Source organism: Bos indicus x Bos taurus, chromosome 9 (genome assembly GCF_003369695.1).
Source record: "Bos indicus x Bos taurus breed Angus x Brahman F1 hybrid chromosome 9, Bos_hybrid_MaternalHap_v2.0, whole genome shotgun sequence".
In the NCBI taxonomy this organism is placed as follows: Eukaryota; Metazoa; Chordata; class Mammalia; order Artiodactyla; family Bovidae; genus Bos; species Bos indicus x Bos taurus.
This window is the reverse complement of record NC_040084.1, coordinates 48696665-48721986: the sequence shown is the minus strand read 5'-3', so window position 1 is coordinate 48721986 and position 25322 is coordinate 48696665. Positions and strand designations below refer to the sequence as shown.

The following is a 25322-nucleotide window of genomic DNA, read 5'->3' as shown; positions in this document are numbered from 1 at the left end:
AAACTGTCTCCCGGCTCAGCGCGCCCGGCCTGCTGCCGCTCATCCTCAACTTAAACTTACCAGCGAATCCCGGCTGCTTGCCAAGTTTCTCTCGGGGCAACTTGCGAAGTCTCTGCTCTAGTTAATATTGTAGGGCCGAGGATAAAATAGCGACGGTATTGAATAGATGTTGACTTTTCCGACCCAGAGGAGTGGAAATCGGGGATTGTTTGCAGAAGCTAATCGTTTCTACTCAGAAGCAGGGGGAGCCGGGTTTGCTCGCCGCCGGCTGCCCGTCCCTGGACGCCGGGCTTCGAGAAGTCTCGGAAATTTAGGCACCCCCTCCCCAACTCGGGCCTATTTAAGAAGTCTACTGGAGGTTTTAGACCGGCGGCCGCCAGGCCTGGAAGGCTCCCCTTGGCTTCTTTCGCCAGACTTCGCGTCTGAGACCAACGGTTCGGCGCCCACCAGATCTCGAGCCCAACTTCCTTCTGCGATTTGGATTGGGAGGTCAGGGATCTGGGAGGAAAGTAGGCGTCTGCCACTGAGGCTCCAGACGGGCTCAGAGACTGTCCGCTGACTCTTCTGCCCCCAGCCCCTGACTCTCGGGATTGTCTCTGTTTTTGGAGATGGAGGCAGGGAGATGGGCGCCGTGACGGCAGGTACCCGTACGGGTACCCGGGGGAAGCCCATTGGTAGGGTGCACTTGAGGTGGAGGTGGGGGTGAAGCGCAGGTCAAGGTTTTTCTCATAGGGAAATGACAAAAGTTGGACTAAGAGGGCCACTTTGGAGACTACCAGCTTGCTCCCCAAATCCTGGCAGCAGAGTAGATCCGTTGCTATGGTTTCGGAGAGGTATAAAAGCCACCACCCAGAACAAAACGCGCGCGAGCTCCTTCTACCTGTTGTCTACCACCCAGGGCCAGGCAAATCCCTTGGCGATTTGCATCACTCCCTAACCAAGCATCACGTTTCCAGTCGCCCCATCTGAGTAGGCAGGCGTATATGGTGGGGGAAGTCCAGGCCGGGGAGTTCATTATGTCCAAGTGTGTGTGCGCGCCCAGAATTTTCTCACCTTAGCTCCTACGGTCCAGGGGCGAGCGCTGCGCCCTGGTGGCCGCGGCGGCCCGGAGCGTGTAGGGACCGCGGGGAATAGAGCGCGGCGCCTTTAAAGCAAGAGGCGAGGAACCCCCGCCAGGAGGCGTGTCTGTCTCCGCCGCTGCCGCGGCTCCGAGGTCTTCGTCTCCGCCGCCGCCGTCACTCGCGCTCGGCGCCCGCGGCTGCGCTACTCTGTCCGGGAACCGGGGACTTCCCGCCCGACCTCCTCCGGCTGCTCCTCCCCGAGGACCACCCCTCCCCCTCCCCGCCCACCTCACCCCCAGCGAAAGGTAAGGGCTTCCCTCGGGTGGGCTCCGCTCCGGGCTGCCTCCGGAGACGTCTGCTCCCACGAGGACAGGAGAGACCTGGGGTGGGCGAGGGGCATTTTCCGCCTGGAGAGGAAGAAGGCGCGGTGGAGCCCGGTGCTCTCGGGGCACCCGCTGGACCGACTAGCTGCGAGTGGCTTTGTCCCGCTCGCCTCAGCCAATTCCCGTCAAGGATGCAACTGGCTCGGTTGGCTGCAGGCGCTCGCGTTCTCCCCATAAAATAATTTAATAAGTGGACGTGTCAGGAAGTGGCCTCAGCTACTGGGACTCACGCGAGGCGAAGAGAGACAGATGGCAAGAAGCTGTGTGTCCGCCTGCGGGTCTGACCAACTCCCCAGCCTCCCTTCCATCCGCCCATTCATCTATTAACCCTGCTCCTTAGTTCGGTGCTGAGGAAGTACAGACATTGATTTTAACCGGTGCCAGTACTAAAAGCCTCTGAAAAAAACTCGGAGAGTGTCCCATTAGGGTGAGGGGAGTGGTGTTATCAGGGTGGATCATAAACGTCAAGAACTTTTAATGACTCTCATTCTCTGATATTTTTACCTTCAAAGAGTTCTTTACTAAACCAGGGGACCTAGCTGAGGCACCTTAGAAAATGATTTCCAATTTAGGGACTAGGAGAGGTTAGAAAACTTAACTACTACTATCCTGATGGTAACGCACAGATTATCTTCTCTCATTTCTTCATCTTCATGCTGTAAGTATCATGTCAGCAGAAATTACCTTATGGATTGATGGTTATTTTAATTTCACAACAGATCATGATTCATTTGAATCTTAGTTTGTAGTTTAGCTGCTGAAGATAGGCACTGATATTTCAATCTTGATTTGTATAAGTTCATTACCTTGTAACTTTTTATATAAATCATTCCTGTAAGAACCAAAGCAGCTTCCAGTGGCCCTAGGAATTTATTAAACAAACAAAATGAAACACACAGAGGGAAGGTGTTAGACAAATAAATGATGCTAGAAATCTTACCTGTTTTCTTCTATTTAAATGCATTAAAGATTACACAGTTCTGAAATTTTTTAAAAAAGGTTTCAGATCATGTGAATCTATTCCAATTCAATTTCTTAATTAAGATACACTTCTTTTCTCATCTAAAAATTAATTAAGCTCTAAATATCATTAATCATCAATGCAGCAGAATGTTGGTGTAACAGCTGAAATGTGTTCAGAATCACAAGGGATTGCATAGCATAGCACTCATAGGAAGGGTGAAGTGCAAATATGCAACAGTGTGGTTTTAACTGATATCAGCTCTGACATTATTCTCTGGCACCTCTAATGCCATGGATGAACAGGCTGTTTATTTTAGCTTAGCTGCAATACAACAGGCCACATGCATGGAAGAATAGGTCAGGTGTTACTATAAGATGAGGGTTTTCAAATGTCACATATCAGCAGGACTTCAGTGACAAGTCAAGTGGAATTCTTAGAAAAAATTCCATGTGAAAAATGAAATATAGATACAACATGAAAGAACCTTTGAAAAACACCTTTGAAATTCAAGTTATCCTGGGATATGTATTTGCTATTTCTTGCAAAAGGTAGAGGCATTGTCTTTTAAAACCTTGTGCTGTAAGGATTATTACACATTTGTACATGCCCCAGCAGGTGGCAGCTAACTAGAATAAGATTCATTTTCACTGGGAGAATAGAAAACTAAAATTGCTTCTCAAGTAATAGTGCCCAAGAATAAGAGGTCATTAGTGTCAGTAAATATAAAAATAGAGTAAAAGATGAAGCTAATGGCTTTTTATTGTTGTTATTGGAACAAGCTCTGGGTGAACATGGAATGCATTTTGTTCTTTGCTAATTTATCATGGGCTTGATATCTTTCATGTCAGCCTTCTATCTGTGTGGTTTCTTTTTTCTTTTCTTTTTTAGGCTTACTTTTAGACACAGCTGCTCTGTGTGTGTGTGTATATATGTGTGTGCATTTGCAGTTTGTCATCACTGCTTTGACCTTGGAACCTACAGAGCTTTGGCTCCTGGAAGTAAAGGTTGCCATATGGTTAAAATGAGAGAAAAAGCAATCAAAACCATGGAATAAGGTGTATGAACCTCAGAATTACTAAATATATATGATTGTCTGACACCACTAGGGTTTTTTTTTTTTTCTTTTGAGGAGCAAATTACAAATTTAAAAGAAGAGTTAAATATGATCAGTAAATAGTATATAATGACTCTATCAATCCTTCATATAGACCCAAAATTATGATGCATGGTATCAGTATTGTGGAGAAACTTGTAATAACTTCAGAATTGCCATACCGCATCTTCTACACCATCAAATCATTTTGTTCTAATATTGGGGAGGTAATTTTAGGGGTTTTATTGTTGTTGTTGTTTTTGCCCCGGAAGCGAGTGAAGTTTAATGAGAAAGAATGACAATTAGACCCTGTAACGGATGGAAATCTGAAGGTGACAAATTCTAAAGCGATAACTAATTATACATTTTAGAAATGTCTTTAGCCACTGAACACTGACAGAATTATTCAGTGTTCTGAATTTTGGTGGTCTTTCAGGCAACTTTCTGTACCGAGAAACAAGTAGTTTAGTGCTCATGAGGGGACTCACAGTTAATGTAAATGAATGGCTTTTGTAGTAGTATGCTTTGGAAAGGGATGGCTATTGGCACATCCTGGGTATGCTAAGCAATCCCCATTAAGTCACACTGAAATATACACACAACACAGTTGACAAAATAGTCTTCTTGACAATGTGAACAATGTAATAATTCAAACTCCCAGAATCTGTATAGTGGAAATACGCACTCTGTCGCTTCCAATGGTACATTACCCATTCAATGTACTACTTTCACTGTACTGCTCCAAAAGAAACCCACGTCTGGAGCGCTGTCCGCGGTACTGAAGAAAGGTCGTCTCTTGTCTTGCAGAAGTTCAATTGGACAGGTGGAGTTGCTGTCTGTGGTGTTGAAATCTTTCAGATTAGCTGATGGATGTAAATGAACCTAATTTAGCATATGTGCAAAACTGGTTCTTTGGGGACCAATTAATGGTAAGAAAATTTTGTGATAGACTTTTTACTGCCTGATTTACTATGTAAGAACTTCATGAATCTGGAAGCTTGATCTTTCAGTACAGCTAGACACCCAATAAATAATCTCACAAAACCTAAATAGTTTCGGATGCTAGTTTTAAGTAGAAAAGTTACAACTGTAATATAAAATGCCATTATGTTAACAGAATATATGAACAAGGAGTTATGGTACATTTTGTTCTCGCAAGTTCCATTAAATGCTAACTATACTGCAAAACTGCAGTATTTTGATTAGCCACATCAAAACGTACTATTTTTAGGTAGAAGATATCAATTATATTGACATAAAAAATAAGAATATTTATTTTTGCCCTGGCAATCATTATTATCTCTCCTAGGATCAAAAATAAAAAGGACAAATAGAATGGAATAAATGAGACAGCAAATACAAGACAGGGTATGTTAGGCTGTACATGCTTTACAAGAGATATTTTAAACATGGACTGAAGGAGTCGCTAGATACCCTTGGTTTTAGCACAAGGTGTTCCCTTTAAAGTGCTCAAATAGTCAGATTATTTGATTGAATTGCCTGCTACACTGCAGAACTAGCCATTCATGATATTTATTTTTGACACTGCAGATATGCCTCCATTAAAAAAAAAAAAATCAATGCCCACCTAATGCCTTTGCAGAATGTAGGTTTATTTTCAGATCAGCATTTTATACTATCTTAAGAAAAATAGATTTAAAATAGATTTAAGAAATCTTGCTATCTAGAAGAAATACTTCTCATATCACTCATTTAAAAATTAAGTATTCTTCAAATATGATATGATCTGATAACTTTTTCATAAGGGTTAACATGTCCTCTTAGTTGGTTATGAAAAAGATATTACTTTTAAGATACAGTTTCAGCAATTTGCCTTTTGGGCTTCCTACCACTTAAAAATATTAATATATAGTAATATATTTATCACTGTCCAATTTATTTTCACTTACTAATGTAACTATTATGGTTGGATATTTTACCTATATGCATCATAGAGGACAGCTAAAATACAAAAGAAAATATAATTATGTACTTTTTTCCTTGAATAAATTGTGAAAGCCAAGACAACAGTCACTGTCTGGGGACTCTGATTATTCTGATCAGAACACTAAAAAATAAGACATTTTTAGACAAAACCATGACACTCAATGCCACTTAAGCTACAATTCTGTATTTCATGTCTTCAAGAAAAAGATATTCAGAAAATCAAAGTGAGAGGAAATTTGGGCATAAATTATTGAAGCCTTTGGAGTTTGCTGCACCTTTTCAAATATCATTGTATTTTAATATATTCACAATTATTTTAAGATAAGGTAAAAAATGGGTGGGGAAATATGATTCCTTCATTTTATTTTAACATTTCCTCCCTAAAAGTCCACTTGCAGAAATGTATTTTTATTACTGCGTAGTAATCAAAGAATGTCTCACTCAAGTTTTTAAAGACTATCTTTACCTCTCCAATAGTATTTCAATCTATATTAATGCCTAGGCAAAATTCTAAAAGTATAAAAAGACCCTTGTTCAGCCTAAAAACAAGTTACATTTGCAGTAAATTTCTCTGTTTTAGACCACTTCTTTATTCACGACTCCTAGGCAAAGTGACTTTGACTTAGGTTGTCATTTATTAAAATTCATCAGTTGATGTAGGAAGTCCACTTGCATAGCTCAGTCACTATCTTAGTAAAGACTTTTACTGGAAATAAAAGCACTTGTTTTTCCCCACGTAAATAAATCCAACTTCCTCCTTGCAACTCAAGGTGGGCGACCAGACTGGTTGCATAATAGATATTGGGAAGCTCACTGGCAGGAAGCCTTAAGAGGCAAGCAGCTATCTCAATTTTTCTCACTTAATCTTGGCTTCACGTCAGAAGCTGTGCAGCAGTGCAGTGGAATAGGGCCTGGCGAAACCTTTGCGAGCAAAGCGCCTTTTGTGTTGGGACCGTGGATCGCTCCCGGCGCCTCGGCGGTTTCCAAGGCTGGATTTCCTATTGATTTTCCTCCTCCTCTGCTTCCCCAGGCTCGCGCGGCCGGACATTGTGGGTGTGCGTGCTGGCTTTCTCCCGGATGCTCCCCGACTAACATGGATGTCCCACCATCCCTTGCAGTGGAAGGTTGCTCCTTGGCGCAGTGAGTGAAGAACATGCAGCGATTGCTAATGGGTTTGGGAAGCGGAGACTCCTTCCTCTCTGTGACCATGCCGTGATCGTGTCTGCGGCCACCACTCGACGCATCCTCATTCCTACCCAAACCGGGAGCCTAACGCTAGATCGGGGAAGTGGGTGCTGCGCGTGTGGACACAGAAACACCATGAAGATTATTTCCCCGGTTCTAAGTAATCCAGTCTTCAGGCGCACCATTAAACTCCTGCTCTGTTTACTGTGGATTGGATATTCTCAAGGAACCACACATGTATTAAGATTTGGTAAGATTCCCCATCCCTCTCCATTGCCGGCTCAGAGGCAGCCGGATGTAAACAGGCGTGTTGGCTCTGCTAGGCGGGTGGGCTCGGTGCATTTCGACCTGTTCCCTGCTCCGAGGCTTTCCGAGGTTTGAAAGGACCCACTTGTGCTTTTCATTTCATTTATTTCCCCCCTTTTTATTAAAAAAAAAAAAAAATAGCCGCGGGAGGATGCGGCGAGTGTCAGTGTGTGGTAGTGGTCGCTGCGTTACCTCCCTATGGTAGCCAGTGTCAGAGTCGGTAATGACGCTGGGGGTACGGCCACCGCCGCTGTTCCCGCTTGTCTCCCCGGGAGCCTCCGGGCTTGGCTCGCAGTTCCTTCCCCAAGAACGTGAGCACTGGGGCTACACGCCTCTCGGATTGCCCCAGCTGATGAGTTAATATCTGGTAACTCTTTGGCAAGTTGGCGCCTGTCCGCTTCCGCGTGGGACCTGGACAGGTCCGCAAGTGAAGGGCGCTAATCTTTTTGATTTGTCATCAGAGACAGCCTTTTCGGTTAATCTCTCCATTTTCTCAATGCCTGGTGCCTTTATGGATACGCGGAGCTTTAAAAAATACTGTTGTAAGGTTGAAGGTACTTAACACAGGGAGGCTGCTGTTTGAGTGAAATAGCGTCATAAGGAAGGGTTTCTGTCTGTTTTTAAGTTGTGAGTCTTCTCACATCTTGCTCGCTGTGCCTTCCGGACTAATACATGATAAACAGTGATGATAAAGGCCGAGGGAATCTGTGTATGGGAGCCTAAGTCTGCACCTTTATTTCACTTGTAGCATGATTTAAACAAAAAAGAAAAAGCTAAAATGGCAATTATATATTAGGGGAATCCATTGTTTTTCTTAAGGAATCAGGTTTCTTCAGGGCTCAAAGTAAAATCTAAACATGAGACTCCAGTGGAAAGGTTGGCCAGATTTACTTGGAGGAAATGAAGCGTGGGCAACACTCAGCCTCTCTCCACTGGCCAATGGAGTTTCAGTAGAACTAGTCAGGAAAAGTTTCCTTAAGTAGATAAGAGCCAGAGAAGAGAAAGCCAACAGGGTAAAGGCTCCCACTGTGGGCACCTCCTCTGACACTTCAAGTGGATTTAGACCAAAGAGTGCAGGAAACCATATAATCCTGAGTATGTGTCTTTGAGATAAAAGCAGATACATTAAGTCACTCAAATTTAAATCAAAGAGTGATTGCCTGCATTTCCCATTATGTCAGCAGCATCTTCTCTCTTGTCTGTTTCTTATACGCTTTTTCTATAAGGATAAAATTTATCATCTATCTGGGGCTTTGTGGAACCTGGGTAGGAATGCTTTCACATACTGAGAAAGGGAACCCTTCTTTCCCTCCCCCACCAATACATAGACACACCTGGAGCCCACAGGACTGATAATGAGAAAAGACAATAAGTGGATTCCTACTGTTGTAGTTTTCCTGCTTTCTGCATGCCTTTAGATGGTACTTAAGCACGTTGCTCTTAGCAACAAGAGTCCACAGGAATGCTTGTTTCTTTGGATGAAATTAAATGGGTCCCTGTATCATTGGAAACGTGTGTTCTGTTGCTCTGCTTCAAGCATTGTAAATGCCACAGTTTGGTAGTTTTGCCAAATATTTTGAGTAGTACAACCTACTTATTTGGAATACTGAGGTGTCTTCTGAACTGTGTTTGTGAATGAGTGTCTTAGTGTGTTTGAGGACTAAGAGGTGGGGAAAGAAGAAAGCTGGGAGCTGGAAAACGACCACCAATACTCTAAAGATTTAATTATTGCTGCTCTGGTCTTGCAGCATAATATTTGCTGAATCATTAGATTGTTACATTCGCTGATCATTTCATATCTTCATATTAAAAATCTTGGCGACTGTAGCAGACTGTGTAGCAGCTTTCCAAAAGAGCTGACACACACACAAAAATACATTTTCCTAGACCAGTGCTTACTAAGAATGTCCGTAAGAAATAGGGGAGTAGGAAAACACCTTCACACCTGTGCCTTGCTACCTTAAACCAACTGACCAGTTTCTAGATAACCTGTTATTTTCTCCATTAACTTCAAACATCTTCCACGCGGAGATCCATTTTCTCTGGTTTGTGACTCGAGTTGAGTGGTGAAGGATTGTGTACATTATAACCATTGGAACATTTCCCTGATGGAGATATTTTGATGCAATGGCGGGAGTTTTATTTTCTTCTGGGAAAAACATGTTCTGAATGAAGTGGAGGTTGGTTGCGTGCGTATGAGCCACTCTTGAGAAATGTTATTTTCAACTTCAGCTGAAAAGGTGAACCAGAGGCTCACCACTGGCCCGGAGCCTTGGAAGGGAAGGGACTCGCTAGTGGAGCAGCTGCCTCTGGGGCGCGGGTGAGAAGGTGGCCTCCAGCCCCTTCCCCCTCCGACCCTGGTGTGGCCTCTGCCAGCCGCTCGGCGCCTCTGCAGCGGCACTATGGCAACCGCGGGCCCAGTTCAGCTACCGCCCCATCCTCAGACCCCTTTCCCGTAGGTGGTGGAAAACCACCTTCGTGGGCTTTAAGCAGTCCTTTGCCGGTTTTCCCCGTTCCCACTATGACGGTGACTTGACCCTGCATCCTCCTACCAACGGGTGTGGATAGGGGAGCAGCTTAGGGTACTGTGTTACTTGCCAAGTCCCTCGCTACCCCCGCCCATCTTCTGGATGGATGATCAGTCTCTCTCTCGCTCGCTCGCTCTCTGTCTTTCTCACAAACACACTCGCTCGCGCGCCGACAAATGCACTCTCGGGAGGCACGTCCACCACTCTGGCACAATGACTCCTCTTTGGTTCCCAGGAAAACTTCCTGCAGTCGCGTGCGCCAGCGCCTGTATCCCGGCGTCCCCTCCCCCTCGCCTGACCTAGGGCTGCACACCCGGGCCTGCTTCTCCGAAGATGCTTTGCAAACACCTCTGGGAGACCGTCTCCCGAGCGCCGACTCCAGGGAGCTTTCCCGAAGCTTTCGGGCAGCCCGGAGCGATGGGGGAGCAACCTGAGGATCAGCCTAGGGTCAGCTCCTCGCCCGTGGGCGGGCCGGCGTTGCGCCTCGGGTGGGTCGTGGCGGATTCCCCTCCCAAGATCTTGGTTTGGCCCCGCCTGCCTTCTCCTGGGCGACCACCCAGCGGGCGCGTGCACACGGTGGAGCTTGGACAGTTAGAGGGTTAGTTTCCCCGCTCCAGGTTAGGTCTAACGTTCTGGGGTCGGCGTTTCCATGCGCGGAACTGCCACGCCCCCGCGGGCCCTCTCTGGTGCGCTTCGGCCCCGCAGCCGGCGGCGGGGGCGGGCGATGTAAACGAGGCACCTTTGTCTCCCCGCAGCTGCGGCCCGGCCCAGCCGGCGGTTGGAGGGGCGCAGGCGGCATCCTTCCGTCCCCGGGGGCGTGGGCCCCACTGCCTCGTTCTCCCGAAATGACAGTGGCTCGGAGGTACTTGAAGGTTTCTTTTGTTACTTTCGCCACCCTCTCTTCCGGGTCCGCTCGACCTCTGCTCAAGGGGAGGAGTAGAAGCCAGCTCGGGATTGGGCTCCGCGCAGGGCTAGCAGTCCCGTCCGGAGTGTGGGGGGAAGGGAGCTTTGGTATCCTCTTTAAGGAATCAGTCCCCAAACCATCACTTGTTTAGGATCTTTGAGGTCGAGTTGATCACATTCCTTATCTGAAATGGCATTTCGAATGCCAAGAACGAAAACGTGAACCCAAACTTTCTCCCAAACTCGTGGGCAGCTTCTCCAAGACTTTTCTAGGAAGAGCTGAGCTGGTTTGTGGTAGGCCACTAATTCCCTTCAGATGTCGACCTAGCTTTTCTCTTTGGCGTATTAGTAGGGCGGCTTTCTTAAAAGGCTTTCCCAGCTGAGGTCTTCCCAGGACGCGCTCGGACTTCTTGGCACACTGTGCGCTGGCCCTGCGTCCACGCACACGCGTAGCGTCTTCCTTGTGCCCAGGCCGAAGGTGAAGGCCGCCAGCTCAGGGACAGCCCAGGTTATAAAGCCCACAGGGTGAGAGGGAACGGAATGGATTCCTATGGAAACCCCCCTACTTAGTGGCTAGTTCATGTGCTCCCAGATATAATAATTAGCAGCAGATGTACTACATCATAGAGGAATGTAAGCGAATTGGCTGGGCTTGGAAGCTGCCACTCTCTACAAGTTCTTTGAAAGAGATTTTTCTTCCTTTGGGAGGTGAGGTGGGCGGGAGGGAGGAGTGGCCTTACATCTGGAAGCTGGAAAACGCTCTTGGGAGGCGGGGATGGGGGAGTAACAGCGGCTACTGAGTGAAACAGATAAAGCCCGAACACCTGCTCAGCTGAGCTCTGGAAAGCAGGGGAGGGGAATCTTTCCAAGAATCGCCAACACTACTGCCGCACTAAAAAGAAAAAAAAAAAAAAACACCTGTTTTTGACATAAGTTCCCACTTATTCTTAAAGCTTCAAAGAATAGCTCTGATGTGATCCATCAACGGAGGCACACTCATTTCAGAAAATGACTTTGAAAAATGATCCTTCCGTCCTCTAGAAATAGCACCCCTTCTCCACCCAGACACGTGGAACTCAACACGTTTTCTGGCGTTGTGAGGTTGTCTTTATGCAGGGGTTTGTATGTCAGTAGGCATTTCTCCAGAAAGACCACCTTTTGCTTTTTAAGTGTCATTGCAGTGTGTTCATTCCCTGAATTCTCAAATGACACTGTTTCAACATTTACTCAGCACAGGGAAGTTAATGCTCCCACACAAAGGAGGAGCGTAATATAGACCAAGCATGGGATGCATCATTGATTATCAGGGCCTTTTCAAGTCTATTCACCTTTAAATAAAGGGTTGCCTATGATAATGATGACATAATCTCTGCTTTTCTTTTAATTATGAAAATTTCTGATAAAGAAGATGCCTTATTCTTTTGTGGTAGAAAGTCAAGTGAGAGAAATTTATTTTCCTTCTGTTCTTAGGATTTTACTGTGTTATTTTAGCTCCAGTTCCGTTTATTCCTTGGAAATTATCGATGTCCATTTTGACATATCAGAATAGAAAGTAGTTTACTGTCTTTGAACTGTACTATCCTTACGTCACTACATCATTAATCTGCATTAAATCATTAATCTACTGCATCCATAATACCTGGGGTTTCTGAAAGATCCTCGGTTTTCCTCTGTAGGATGGTCTGAAATATTGAAATGGAATTGTTGATTGTTTTGCATTTGGGTGGTGAAGCTTTATCTTCTAAATGGGTTTTCAATTTGTAATCCAGTTCTCAAGGTACTAGAATTGCTTGAAATGAAACTTAAACCCTAAATCTTAGCATGAAAGGTAAGGTCAAAAGCCCTTGAAAGGGAAGGAAGTAGGTGCTCATCATCCTTATTGACTGGTCTAGATTAAACACTGAAGAGGAAGATTTCAGTCTGATAACGTCATAAGGCTTCCTGTTTTTCCTTGCTGCTTCTGCTGACAATTTTGTAAGGTAATTAAATTGGCTGATTGAAGTCAGGGGTGGTCATGGGGTGATAAAGACCATTTGGATTTAATGGAATTTAAAACAACAGAGCACTGAACACAACTCTTACCGAACAAGAATTTTAATGGCCCATTCTGGGTGCTGACTAAATAGAACGCCCTTAACAAGTTTAATCGAAAGGGCAAGGCAGATTAGCTCTATATAGTCTTTATAGTTGAAGATTGTGGAGTTAAAATTATACCTTTAAAAGACTCATTAATGCATTTTCAAGATTTAATGTAGGTTAAATAAGCTTTCTTCAGACCTTCACCATGTACTGTGAACCTAGGTTTAGGACCAAGTTTTAATAAGGAAATACCTTTAAGAGCTCACTTTATAAATGGAACTATATGTGTTTTTTATTTCAAAAGTAAAAGACATTTAAAATTCTTTGAGAGGATCCAGGGTGTTGAGGGTAAGTGATGATGAATCCTTTCATTTCACTAACTGAAAAAAGCAAATTTGAGTTTTCTTTAAACTTTTTTTTTTCTTTAAACAGAACTTATTTGTACTAGAGAAACTGCAAAAATAATTTTAAAAAATGTTCTTCTGCAGTTTCAGTGGAGTCCTGGATACTTGACCTTGGTCTTATGCTGTCTTTTTAATTCTTCCCTTGTTTTTCTTAATGAAACTTCTCTGTTCAGGTTACCATACTTTAGTGCATTCAGGTTCCTTCTGCCCCTGAAAAGGACAGTTCTTTGGTTTACACTGAGAACACGTTTAGTGACAGTACCATGGTGAAAGTCAAGCCTCAGTCTCTTATGAGATTGTCCCTTCCAACTGCTTCTTGCCTTGTGAAATTGTCTTCCCAAAGTTGCCTGTTCCTTTGATTATTCCAGAAAAACCTGAAACCCAAGTTTTTACTTAAAAATCTCCCCAATTTAGATTGTACATATTTTTAGAAAATTGTTTAAAAAATTCCAAGTTGACCAAATCAAAAGCACTCAGCTAGATGGGAGGTGGCCTCAAAGTCACCAGTTTTCACCCTCCTGCCTACTCCACATTCCCACTCATTCATCCCTGGATTACTGGCTTATTTGTCTTCTGCCTCACACCTTTAGAGCCAAACATTTCATATTGCTGTATTTTCAAAGTGACAATTAGCTTATCAGATAAAACTAATACGGTAAAACTGAGTGGGAGGTTAGAGAAGACCCTTAAATTTTTTCTGCAGGATTTTTCGTTTTCCATTTTTATTTTCTATTTGGGCTTTGAGGCTCTTCTCCATTTACCACAACATTCAAATATAGCATTTCCCTATTTATTGATTTGAGCCTTCATTTTCTTAATTAAAACTAAACATTCTTTTAATAGAGACAGGTTACTTGGACAGCAGAGTTATGTGTAAAGATCTAAAAGGATCTAGGAGGTTGTGGGGTTCAGATATTTTCCTCACTGATACATGTAATTCTATCTATCAGTCTTTTTGGTTTAGCATTTGCCCTCTCCCATGGCCTTGTTTTAAGATAAGTATATTCTGGACGGGAGAGCACATGGTCCCTAGACTGTAAAGTTAGGATGAGTTTATTAGATCAATCGATTCTGTCTGTGGCAGAGATACTCCGATACAAAAGAGAATTCCAGGTGCCTAAGGGAGTGCTGAGTGATTAGCACTGATTTGAAGGGGAGGCTGAAAAAAGAGGGAAGTCAAATACTATCTGATACACAGTCATTTTTAGATTAATGCCAGACATCTCGGTGATTTGTAAATTAATCGTTTTGCTTGTATTAGTCCAAATCTTTGAGCATATGCGATGGTTTTAAATAAGATGTCAGTGATATTCTTATATTGGCATATCTCCTCCCAGTGAAAAGGATCTTTAAATGCTTTTCACACCCTTTTAAATCAACAAGACACTTTACCATCATTGAGCTAAAGCAAGTGTTTGGAAGGTGTTGTCTCTAATTCCCATTTCTGTCTACAGCTCTGCCTCACTCTTGAGTCCTCGACCTATTACAATGGAAATATTGCTCAGCTAAAGTGATCAAATAAGCAAAGCAGATGTTAAAGAAAAGTTCTGCTTCAGTGTCACCATAGGCATTTGGTTTATTTTATGTTGTCTTTTATATCCCGCTTATCTTTTTAGCAACAAATAATTCTGTACTGTTTATTATACCTTTTAGTACATTCAGGCCCCCCCTTTGTCCAGAAGAAATGAAATGAAAACTCTCTCAAGATGAAGGAAAACTATAGAATCGTATAATATCTGAGCCAAAGGGGTCTTTAGAGATCAGATCTGGTATCTAAGGTTTAGACGTGAGTTGCCAAAGGCAATGAAATCGCTTGTTCTGGTCACAGCTAGTTAATGTCAGATTTTAGATCAAAATGTGAATATCCTGACTGCCGGATAAGTAATGTTTTTTAGTGAATTATGCTATTTTTCTAGGGTAGCCTCTGACTCTCTTTGCTTTGTATTAGTTTTAGGAAGAGTTACTGGTTCCTGTCACTTCCCCAAGACTTTTGCCTGCTTTGTTTCTTCTACCTTTTGTTTCAAAGAACAGTATCCCATGAGTTATCCATTTTCTTTATCTCTTTCTGTAGCTCCTTCCATCCCCTTCTCCCATACCTGCCAAAGTCGAAGTCATCTTCTTCCTTGTCCAGAACTTTCACCACACCATTTATTTAGCAAATAATAATTGAGTACATATGACGTACCAGGCAAATATCAATAGAAGTCTAAGATCCAGATTCTGACCTCAAAGATTTTGTAATCCCATTAAAGAGAAAAGACATATACATATTAAAGTGTCATTTGAGTGATACAGAAAATATATACAATAGTTGTTTAAAGGAGATTTCTATAGGTTTGTATTTTTAAAGGCGGGATAAGATGCTGGCTGAGACCTGTTAAAGGAAAAAAAAAAAGTGTGATAGGGAAGAAGAGAGGGAAATGTATCATTGGCAGAAGACTCAGAACAAGAAAATAGTTTAGGCAGAAGTTAAGAAGGTGAGCTTTGGGACAAGGAATAGACTGGCCCTGTCACAGGATAGATAAGGCCTTGCTTTTTCAGAGCTTTAATATTTAGGTTACAGGGTTTGTACTCCTATTTGTTACCCCTAGAAAGCAATTGAAGTGAAAGGATGGGCTTGACTTGGTCTGCAACACGCAGTCAAGTGGTTTCTCAGTCTGCAGCTTACATTTTATGAAGAAGAAGTGGATCTCTTTTCTCTGTGTTATTGAAATGAAAGCAAAGAACCCACCCTTGTCCTTGATCATTGAAGTTCTGAAAAAATTCTTTGCCTGGGATCACGAGTACTTCTTAAGTGAAATTCTGAAATGAAATAAAGGGGTATTTTTTTAAACACATGGCCATATCAAATGATTAAGCAGAGAAAAGTTTCCTTAATCTAAGGGAGATGCATTGGAAGCCACCTTAAAAGTACCATTAGCATCTTTGAGGAATATAGTATATTGTCTCCAAGGCATTCATAGTGTTTCTAATTTTAAGAGATTTCCTTTACTGAAATTATATATGTGTGTGTGTGTGTGTGTGTGTAATCATTGTATCATTTTATACAATATAAAATTATTTATCAGAATTTAAAATTAAATTAAAATTGAAAGCAATTTTAGTAGAATGCGTTCATTGTAGTGATATTTTCTAATTCTACATGAACTCAGGACCCCAGACCTATTTGAATTATGAATTTTACTTTTTACTTTGTCATCTAGTGAAAAATAATTAAATCTCACTAGGCCTTGATTTATATTTCTGTAGAATGGGTACTTGGTTTCCATCTAACTTCCAAGGATAATATTGGAATTAACAGAAAGATGCATAGAACCCTGGGCTTATTGGTAGAAAAGGACTTTGGGGACTGAGGGTGTAGTCATTCATTTACTGTGTATGGGTAGAGCAAAGTCAAATTTGTCATTACTCATGTGCATTTCATTCAACTTCTTAAACTGTGCATAAAATGTTTGTGATAGTCTGTCTTTTCTAAGACTTCCTTGCATTGCACCTGAAGTGATCATAAACATGTTTAAAAGGTTTATTGACTTTTAGAACCAACTTTCTACTATGTTGGTAGTTAGATAGAAGAGAAAGTCCACAGTTTCTTTTTTCATTTTTGTATATCAGGCATTTAATTGGCATTATCCAATGTCCACAATAAAAGTAGGAAATAAATTACCACTAAAAGCAAAAATGGCTCAGCTGGTAAAGAATCCACCTGCAGTGTGGGAGACCTGGGTTCGATCCCTGGGTTGGGAAGATCCCCTGGAGAAGGGAAAGGCTACCCACTCCAGCATTCTGGTCTACAGAATTCCATGGACTGCATAGTCCATGGGGTCCAAAGAGTCAGACACGACTGAGCAACTTTCACTTTCTTTCACTTAAAAGCCAAAATATTGTAATAAGCAAAGAAATTATGTTAAATCCAGTGGTTTAAGATTAGTTCACTTTTCCACAGCTGTGTATTTTTTCTCGTTTAAGTTTCAAAACATTTTCTGAAAAGCTGTGCCTGCTTTTATGTATACTTAATTTTTTTTTCCTTCTATCCATCTGCCTATAAAGAACTTTTAGCTATTATTCATGTTTTGTAGATACACAAGTGACTGTACTTGATCCATTTGGAGCAGTGATTCTCAGCTGACAGGAGTGGAATAAAGGAGGGGCAATCTCAAAATTTTATGATAACCTAAAGGAATAATGGACTGAATGCAGGTTGAAAAATGTCTTAAGTCTTGTTTGTGTGTTTTCTGGAAGCACATCTGCATGGTAGTGGAAATGATGTTGGAGTATGTGAAGTTGCAGTTGAGTTCCTGCTTCTGGTGGGTGAAGGACTGAGCACTATTCTATTCTGTAACCTTTCCCTGAGGGTTCTGTGTTGATCTGTTAGGGAGCCTGCCTGGAGACTAGGGCTGATGTTTCAATCACTCATCCTCAGCTTGTTCTCTAAGATGCATTTCTCTTCCTCTTGCTGTTCCATGCATCAGCTGTCCTTTTAAAAATCTGGATCGTTTTGTCTCCTCCAAAGGGTCTATCTTAGATGGGGATTCTGCACAATAAATTCAAGCATTGGCAAGGCAATTTGATCAGATAAATGATTCCCAAATCTTGTTTTACATTTAATAATTTAATAATAATAATAATAATTTTAAACATTTAATAATTTAAACTCTTGATTCCCAAACCTGGAGATACTGTGATTTAAAATGTTTCATTTTTCACAACCGCATAGTTTCACAACTGGATAGTTGTGCTTTCACTTTTAAAAATATATTTTTAAAGAAAACTCTTAAGGGATACACTAAAAAAACAACACACACACACAAAATAAAACTCCCAGGCAGGTAGAAAATCAATCACTGAGCTAGATAATCCTAAAGAGATTTTAACCTTAAAATTTATAATTCTTCTGTTTATAGTGGGTGGGTACATTAACTTTCTGGATTGGTAATCAATAATCATGACTAGGCTGTGAAAAACAGTGAGTGAATTCTGTAGATAAGGGTGCGGCTTGGATATTTTATCATTCCTTGCAGAACACACAGTGTTGGGCTCTCAGCACACCACGGATGGGCTGACTGATCCTTTAAAACGTAAGCATTTAGAATATTCACATTCACATAACCAACCCCACAGCCCAAAGGGATCTTAAGCAGGTGTTGTTTTACAAATAATGTCTAAGATGATGAATAGTTGTGGGACCTTTCCCCCTCAACCTCCTACTAAAGTCATCCCTAACAGATCCTTTTAAAATTTTGTTTTCACAAAATCTATCAGAAAAACATTGTAGCAGGCATCTGTTCTAGTTAAGAAGACCCTAACTTAGTTGCCATGAATGAGTACATGGAAATGGCCCAGAATCTGGGCAGAAAATAGAGCCTAGCCTAGATGGTGTTCATTAGAAATCTCTTGGACTAAACTACATCCACCCTTACCCCACCTTCCCATTGCTGTGACTATACTGTCTGTGTCATTGCTAGGTCATGGTGCCAAGAGCTGAAATCTGTACACTGCTTTTGGAATGAAACCAGAGTGCTTGTATATTTGTTTCAGGTGGACATTGTCAATTATATACATTTCTTTAGTATTAAAACTGATAATATTTGTATCTGTCCAAATTATTGGTAACTAAGAGCTTTTCATATTAATTACCAATTAGGTAAGACACAAGTTTATTATGTATATTCCAATAATTTAAATTGCAATATGGGAGACTTTATACAGAATTATGTATAGGAGATACCTTATTGATGGTACCATTAATAGTAGCACAATTATAAATTGGTTAGAGATTTTAAAGTATTGAAATCATCATAATTAAATGCTAATGATAATTTTAGGATATGAATTGGGGAAGCTCATTGAGTTAACTTTAGTATTCCTCAGAAGTTTTTATTTGGACTTAGCTGTGTTTGTCACTATATGTTTAAATATTGTCAATTATTTTAATTAATGGAAACATGTAATTTCAAAAACTTGTATTTGGTGGTGTGTAGTTCTCTGGAAGAAGAATGAAAAACCCTTTTATATGGTATGAATTTCACAGATTTTTTTGTTGTTGTTATCTAATTTTTTTTTAAATTTAAGTATAGTTGGTTTACAATGCTGTGTTAGTTTCAGGTGTACAGCAAAGTGATTCAGTTTTACATTTGTATATGTATTTTATTTTTCAGATTATTTTCCTTTATGAGTTATTATATTGTTCCCTGTGTTATACAATAGGTCCTTGTTTATTTTATATACAGTAGTGTGCATTTGTTAAACCAAAACTTCTAATTTATCCATTGCTTCCCTTTGGTAACTATAAGTTTATTTTCTATGTCTGTGAGTCTATTTCTGTTTTGTAAATAAATGTCATATGATATCACTTATGTGGAATCTGAAAAAAATGATATAAATGAAATTATTTACAAAACAGAGATAGAATAGGTTTTCATATGTATATTTATACAATTATAAGTCTAGAATTATTCTGTCTTTAATCTTTCCATTTGTGGAGTATAAATATATATATATATACACATACACACACAGGATATGAAAAAATGCATATGGTAGATAATAATACATTTATATTTATTCAAGGATACTCATTTATTGGCTTTAAATAGGGGTTTCTGACTTAACTAAACTTTATAGCCACAAGAAAGTGGTAAGGGAAGTGAACTGCTCAAAGTTCTTTGAATTTTGTACATCTTTTATTGCCTAGCAGGTCGCCAAACTGCATTAGCATTTTGAATATAAACAAGGATAGAATCTTAGCTAAGATTTCAAAGTACCATATTTTCTAAGTGAAGTGTGGATAGAATTTTAACGCTGAAATTTGTTTATTGTTCTCTTGTACTGTGTATGTTATAAGGGCACTGAACTTGAATACAAAAAATTCTCTACATATTAGTAAGAAAAAGCTGTATTTAGTATAAGTAATCTCTCTCTTTTGGTGCTATTGTTCAAGAAAGAGATAAAGCTAAACTTATCAGAAAATAAAGTAATGCTTTATACTGTAATTGTAAGGAGGAAGCCAAAAGCTTCCTATCAACTCTTTCAATTTTGCTTCTATTTTTGATTCAGATATTCAACAAATATTTATTCAGCATTGGTATCTAATCCAGTTCTTCAATTATTGACATAATACAATAATGAAAAGCGAGATATAACTGAAGCTTCAAAATACGAAAATTTCCCCCAAATATAGTTATTACAAAATACATTATGTGGAGGTTCCTAATGATACTTTTTTTTTTTTCTTATAGGCAGCAAGATCTATATTTTTAAAACTCTGTACTATAGGCTGTGTTTCAATATTTTATCTCCTTACCTTGTTAATTTTGAAGAATCCACTGTATTGACTTTAGGAAATTCGGGACTTCCCATGTGGCACAGTGGTAAAGAGCTCACCTGCCAATGCAGAAGATGCAAGAGATGCAAGTTTGATCCCTGAGTTGGGAACATCCTCTAGGTAGGAAATGGGAATCACTCCAGTATTCTTTGGGAAATTCCATGGACAGATGAACCTGGTGGGCTACAGTCCATAGGGTTGCAAGGACTCAGACATGACTGAGCACACACACACAAAGAAATTCACATTTAGTTTGATATAACTTACCAAAATGTATACGCTTGGAGATTTTTTTTTTGCTAATATTTAGAGTTTGTACTTTAATATATATCATGTAATCTATTGCCTATTTGTAATAAATACCTTGATATTTAATTCTGTACTTGTACAAGCAACCAGTAATCCTATTTGTTATTTTTTCATTCATTCATTCTTTGAATCATTCATTTAGCAAACATTTCACTGCTTACCTTATGCCATTGGCTTTAGGACACTAAGAAGTTCAAAGTCTCTGCATCAGGACTTCTTTGGCGGTCCAGTGGTTAAGACTCTGTGCTTGCACTGCAGAGGGCATTGGTTCAGTCCCTTATCAGGAAGCTAAGATCCTGCATGCCATGGACACGTCCAAAAAAAAAAAAAAAGTCTATGTAGATCTCATATTCTACAGGTATAGGTAGCCACCTAAAAGAAAATTGCAAAGCGATGTGACAAATGCACACAGTAACATGTAAATACATAATCTAACATGAAGAGAGGAATCTGACTACATCTGCAGGGAAAGATTTCTAAAACCTGTTGTTTGCATCTTTCATTAAGACTTGTGATTTACTAAGGCATTTACTGTGGCTTCCCTGGTGGCTCAGGGAGTAAAGCGTCTCCCTGCAATGCGGGAAACCTGGGTTTGATCCCTGGGTTGGGAAGATCCCCTAGAGAAGGCAGTGGCAACCCACTCCAGTTTTCTTGCCTGGAGAATCCCATGGATGGAGGAGCCTGGTTGTCTACCGTCCATGGGGTCAAAAAGAGTCGGACATGACTGAGTGACTTCATTCACTCACTCAAGGCATTTACTTGGACATTCCATTCTTGATATTAGCTTAGCTATTAGAGTGGCTGTGTTGTATGTGTTCCTTCTCTCCACTGCTCCATCAGAAGTCTTCAGCTGGTCTGGGCCTCCTGTCTCAAATCATAGTGATGCCATTAATGTTTTTCATATATATATATATATATATATATATATGTATATACACACACACACACACACATATATATATATACATATACACACATGTATATACTCACACATATATGCATGACACTTACACATACACATTTGTGTGTGTGTCTGTGTGTGTGTATAGAGAGAGAGAGAGAGGGAGAGAGAGAACTAGTGTAGATTAAGTGTTTCAGTACTATATTAGTTAGAATGTAGATTCAGTAACATAAACTTCACCCTACCTTCTAGAAAGACAAAACTAAATGAGAGATATTCTCTTGGCTCTCACATCCAAGTCAGGGATGGCATGGTGGATCTGCCATGCCATCTGCAGCCTGCTGGGGTCTATGTTACTTCCAGCTGTCTCTTCTGGCATCTATATCTGGCATCTGGTGTGGCCTTTCTCATAGTCTAGCCATCTTGTGCACCTTCCCAAAAGCAGTATGGACACGTCCTGGATGTTGCACACTCCATTTGATCTCATAACTTATGGACAGGAACTTAGGCACATGGCTACATCTGTGTGCACAGGAGGCTGGGGATTGAAGCCATATTACAGGAAATGTGCCCAGTTGAAAATCTCAGGGTCTATTCCTGTAGAAGACATGGAGAATGAACATTGAAGAACCACTGATAGTCTCTGTCACAGGCGTCCAATTATACATTTTAGAAAGCAGCTCAGCTCTTTAGAATTTTTAACTGTGTGTGTGTGTATAGTTATGGAGTAATGCTTTGTGGTACATTTGGGAAAATATGGAAATGTGAAAATGATCTCTCATAATTGTGCCATTCACCTAAAACCACTATTGTAATTTTGCTTCTATTTGCTCGCCTTTTAAAATGAAAATATTTGGATTGAGTATAAAAGTGATGCATAGTTATTGTAGAAAATAGAAATATATATATATTATATATATAAAGGATTAAAGACCACCCATTATTTCACCATAAATGTCATTCTGAGATTTATCTCCTTGACTCTTTACTGTACATGTTTTATTAATTTATTTTCACAACACTTTATTGTGAACATTTTTCTATCTTCAAGTATTTTTTGTATCCAATTTTTAAGTGTCTGAGTTTCCACTGTATAGATGTCTGTCATTTATCAACCAGCTCTATTATAGGGTCATGAATTTGGGCTTGAACTAAGCATATCTTAGTTTGAACCTGGCTCTGCTGTTTTTGAGTTGTGTGATTAGAATATGCTGTTGAATCTTCCTAAGTTTTAGCTCCTTACAAAATGGGCATGATATTAATATTCACCTATAAAGTCATTCTTGGGATTAAAAGAGATAACACACATATAGTGCTAAGTGAAGTATCTGCTGTATAAGAACCTAAGTGTTAATATAATCAATCAGTTGGTCAATCATTTAATTGATTTTGCAACACAGACTATTGATTTCTGTAATTGGTTCAGGCTCATTTAGATCAAATGCTTCTGCATCTTACTCTCACAAGGATGATCCCCCGCCCCTACCCCAGAGTTCTATGGAGCTTTTTTCAGGCCAGTGGGCTGCCCTTCAGGAACAAGCGGGGCCAGATGATCAGCCAGGACCCAGTAGACCTTTAGAGAGGTGAATAAATAGTGGAGTATTTCTCTACAGTGGCAGGCCTCCCTCCCCCACCCCCACCACCTTCTGATGATAATGGCTCTTCAGCAGTGGTGATGAGGTTGGGCAGGAGAGGAGCAGCCTCAGTTTCACAGCAGTCCTCTCTTTGCATTTTGATTCGCTAAGCAAATTCCAGGTGTTTTACTTTCTAATCATGTTATCATCCCCGATGCTTAATTATTTTCTGTAGGGAAATAGAGTTGTTTGGGGTTTTCAGGAAATTAAATTGAACTTCAAAAGTCACTTCCACATAGCAATTAACATTCTGAAATGGGTAATTCCTCAGGGTTTGTTGCTCGGTTTACCCAGGTTTTTCTTTAAAGGGTATACTTTTAAATTGTCGATTATTTTTTTTTCTATGTATTTCAGATCATATTTTTAAAAACTGGACATGTTAAGGCTTCATAAATTTCTAGTAAATGGTATATAAAAATGTGTGGCTGGAGCCTTTGAGATAGATTAATGGTATGATCTACAGAGTGGGACGTTGGAAGTAATTATCCTGGGTTCTCTATTTGAGAGGAGCCTATAGCACTGAAAGGAGATCCCTTTGGCCTGCTCAGAGAGAAAGAAGTGGTTTCAATGTTAGTACAGCTAAAATCTGAAAACAGCTTACACTGTGTAAGAAGGTGAATTTTCACATGGCTAGTGGACACTGTCCATTTCCTTTAATAGAACCTTTATAACCTTGGCACAAATATTTTAATAAGGCAGAGATTCTAGAGATTCTAAGCATTGCCTCTCTGTGTCTTCCCAAATATTGCTTCTCTAGTTACCCTGATGTACTCTTTTTAATCTTTTAGGTTGCCCATAAGTTCAATATTCTTATCTGTCTGCACACAGATACAGCTTCAGTGAATTTTAAATCTTGATCATTCCACCTTCCCCTAAAAGCATGGAGGTGCAGAGTTCTAATTTAAAAATTGTTATGTATTAGCCTTTGGGAGGAGTTTACAAGTTATAAGAACAATGGCCCATTGCTGTGGTGATGGTGGTTTAGTCCCTAAGTCACGTCTAACTCTTGAAACCCCATGGACTTTATAGCCTGCCAGGCTCCTCTGTCCATGGGATTTTCCAGGCAAGAATCCTGGAGGGGTTGGCCTTTTCCTTCTCCAGGGAACCTTCCCAACCCATGAATCGAACCCACTTCTCCTACATTGCAGGTGGATTCTTTACCACTGAGTCACCAGGGAAACCCATCGCTAATAACCTACTATTGACAGGAACCTGATTCCACACTGATCTGCAAAAGGCATGTGTTTTTCCCATGGACAATGTGGTTGGAAAGACTGGAATTCCAGGGCCAATTCTACTACTTAGAAAGGTGTGTAACCTAAGGAAATAACTTAATCTTTGAGTCTCATTTTTCTTATTTAAAATATAGAAATAAGAGTAATAACACCTCATGTGATTTTTGTGGGGCTTAAATGAAATAAAGTCCTTGGATTTGGGGAGCATCCAAAAACATCCCTTCCCTTTTTGTCATCCCGATAATGTGAGTGTGGAAGAACAGTTGAACAATAGGTTAGCTCTGTCCTACAAGAGCCTGTCTGTCAAATGCAGAGTTCTCTGTGTTTATTGACTACTAGTTTCAGCTTCTGTGCAGCTGAGATACAAATTCAGCCCTAGGCTTTTATCCACAGATCTGAGAGGAGGAAGGGAGGCACCTGTAATTATAGCAGCAGTGATGGGCTGCATTTGAATTGCATAGCGTGTTAAGGCTTTTCTCAGCTGCTTGGCTTGGGTATTGCTATAGCGATTCTGGGAGTAACAGACAATATTTTAGCAAGTATTTGTCTTTCTATTATCCATTCTAACATAACCCTAGAATCTCCACAGACACACAAGAGTTCTTTTGTTACTCTCTGGCAGCAGATAAAAGGGCCTATTTTTATAAAGTGGTCTGTGCAGAGTTTAACAGCCCTGTTAGGGACTGGTACCAGACTACATATGGAGGGTAGGATAAAGATAGGTTTTCCACTGATGTTTGTAAAATTGTAGATTCAAGTTTCCATGAATCAAAATATTACTCTATGGAAGTTTGAGACTGAAAGCAGTGCAAATGCTTGTCTGTCGTGTTTCTTTTCCTTTCTTGTAGTTTCATGTCATGTGGGTTAGCCAGAAAGGCAGCTGTCCCTGTGGTCTTTCCACAGGGGCATGATGGAGTCAGTTGGGGCTTTCTTTGAGGATGATGGTCAGGGGAATGAGGGAAGGAGGGGGAGGAGATTCCTTTGTTCCTTCTGCTAATCCCCTTTCATCAATAACTGTTTGTTCCTCTTTCTTCAAATTCTCATAATGGAAATGGCCATGTCCTCAATA

At 40.7% G+C, this 25322-nt stretch overlaps 1 protein-coding gene across 9 annotated transcripts in view; it reads left to right on the top strand.

Moving 5' to 3' along the window:
• Positions 1 to 1047: 1047 nt before the first annotated feature.
• The window catches only part of GRIK2 (glutamate ionotropic receptor kainate type subunit 2), a 735871-nt gene continuing 711596 nt past the window's right edge, over positions 1048 to 25322 (top strand). For 2 of the 9 annotated variants that reach the window (XM_027551332.1, XM_027551333.1), the window contains exons 1-2: positions 1074 to 1366; positions 6479 to 6883. In XM_027551332.1, coding sequence (XP_027407133.1) covers positions 6769 to 6883 — 115 coding nt within the window. In that variant the 5' untranslated portion in view covers positions 1074 to 1366; positions 6479 to 6768. Of the gene's footprint in view, positions 1367 to 6280; positions 6884 to 25322 lie in introns of those variants that run through there. The other 7 variants (XM_027551337.1, XM_027551335.1, XM_027551336.1 and 4 more) reach the window with 7 other exon arrangements.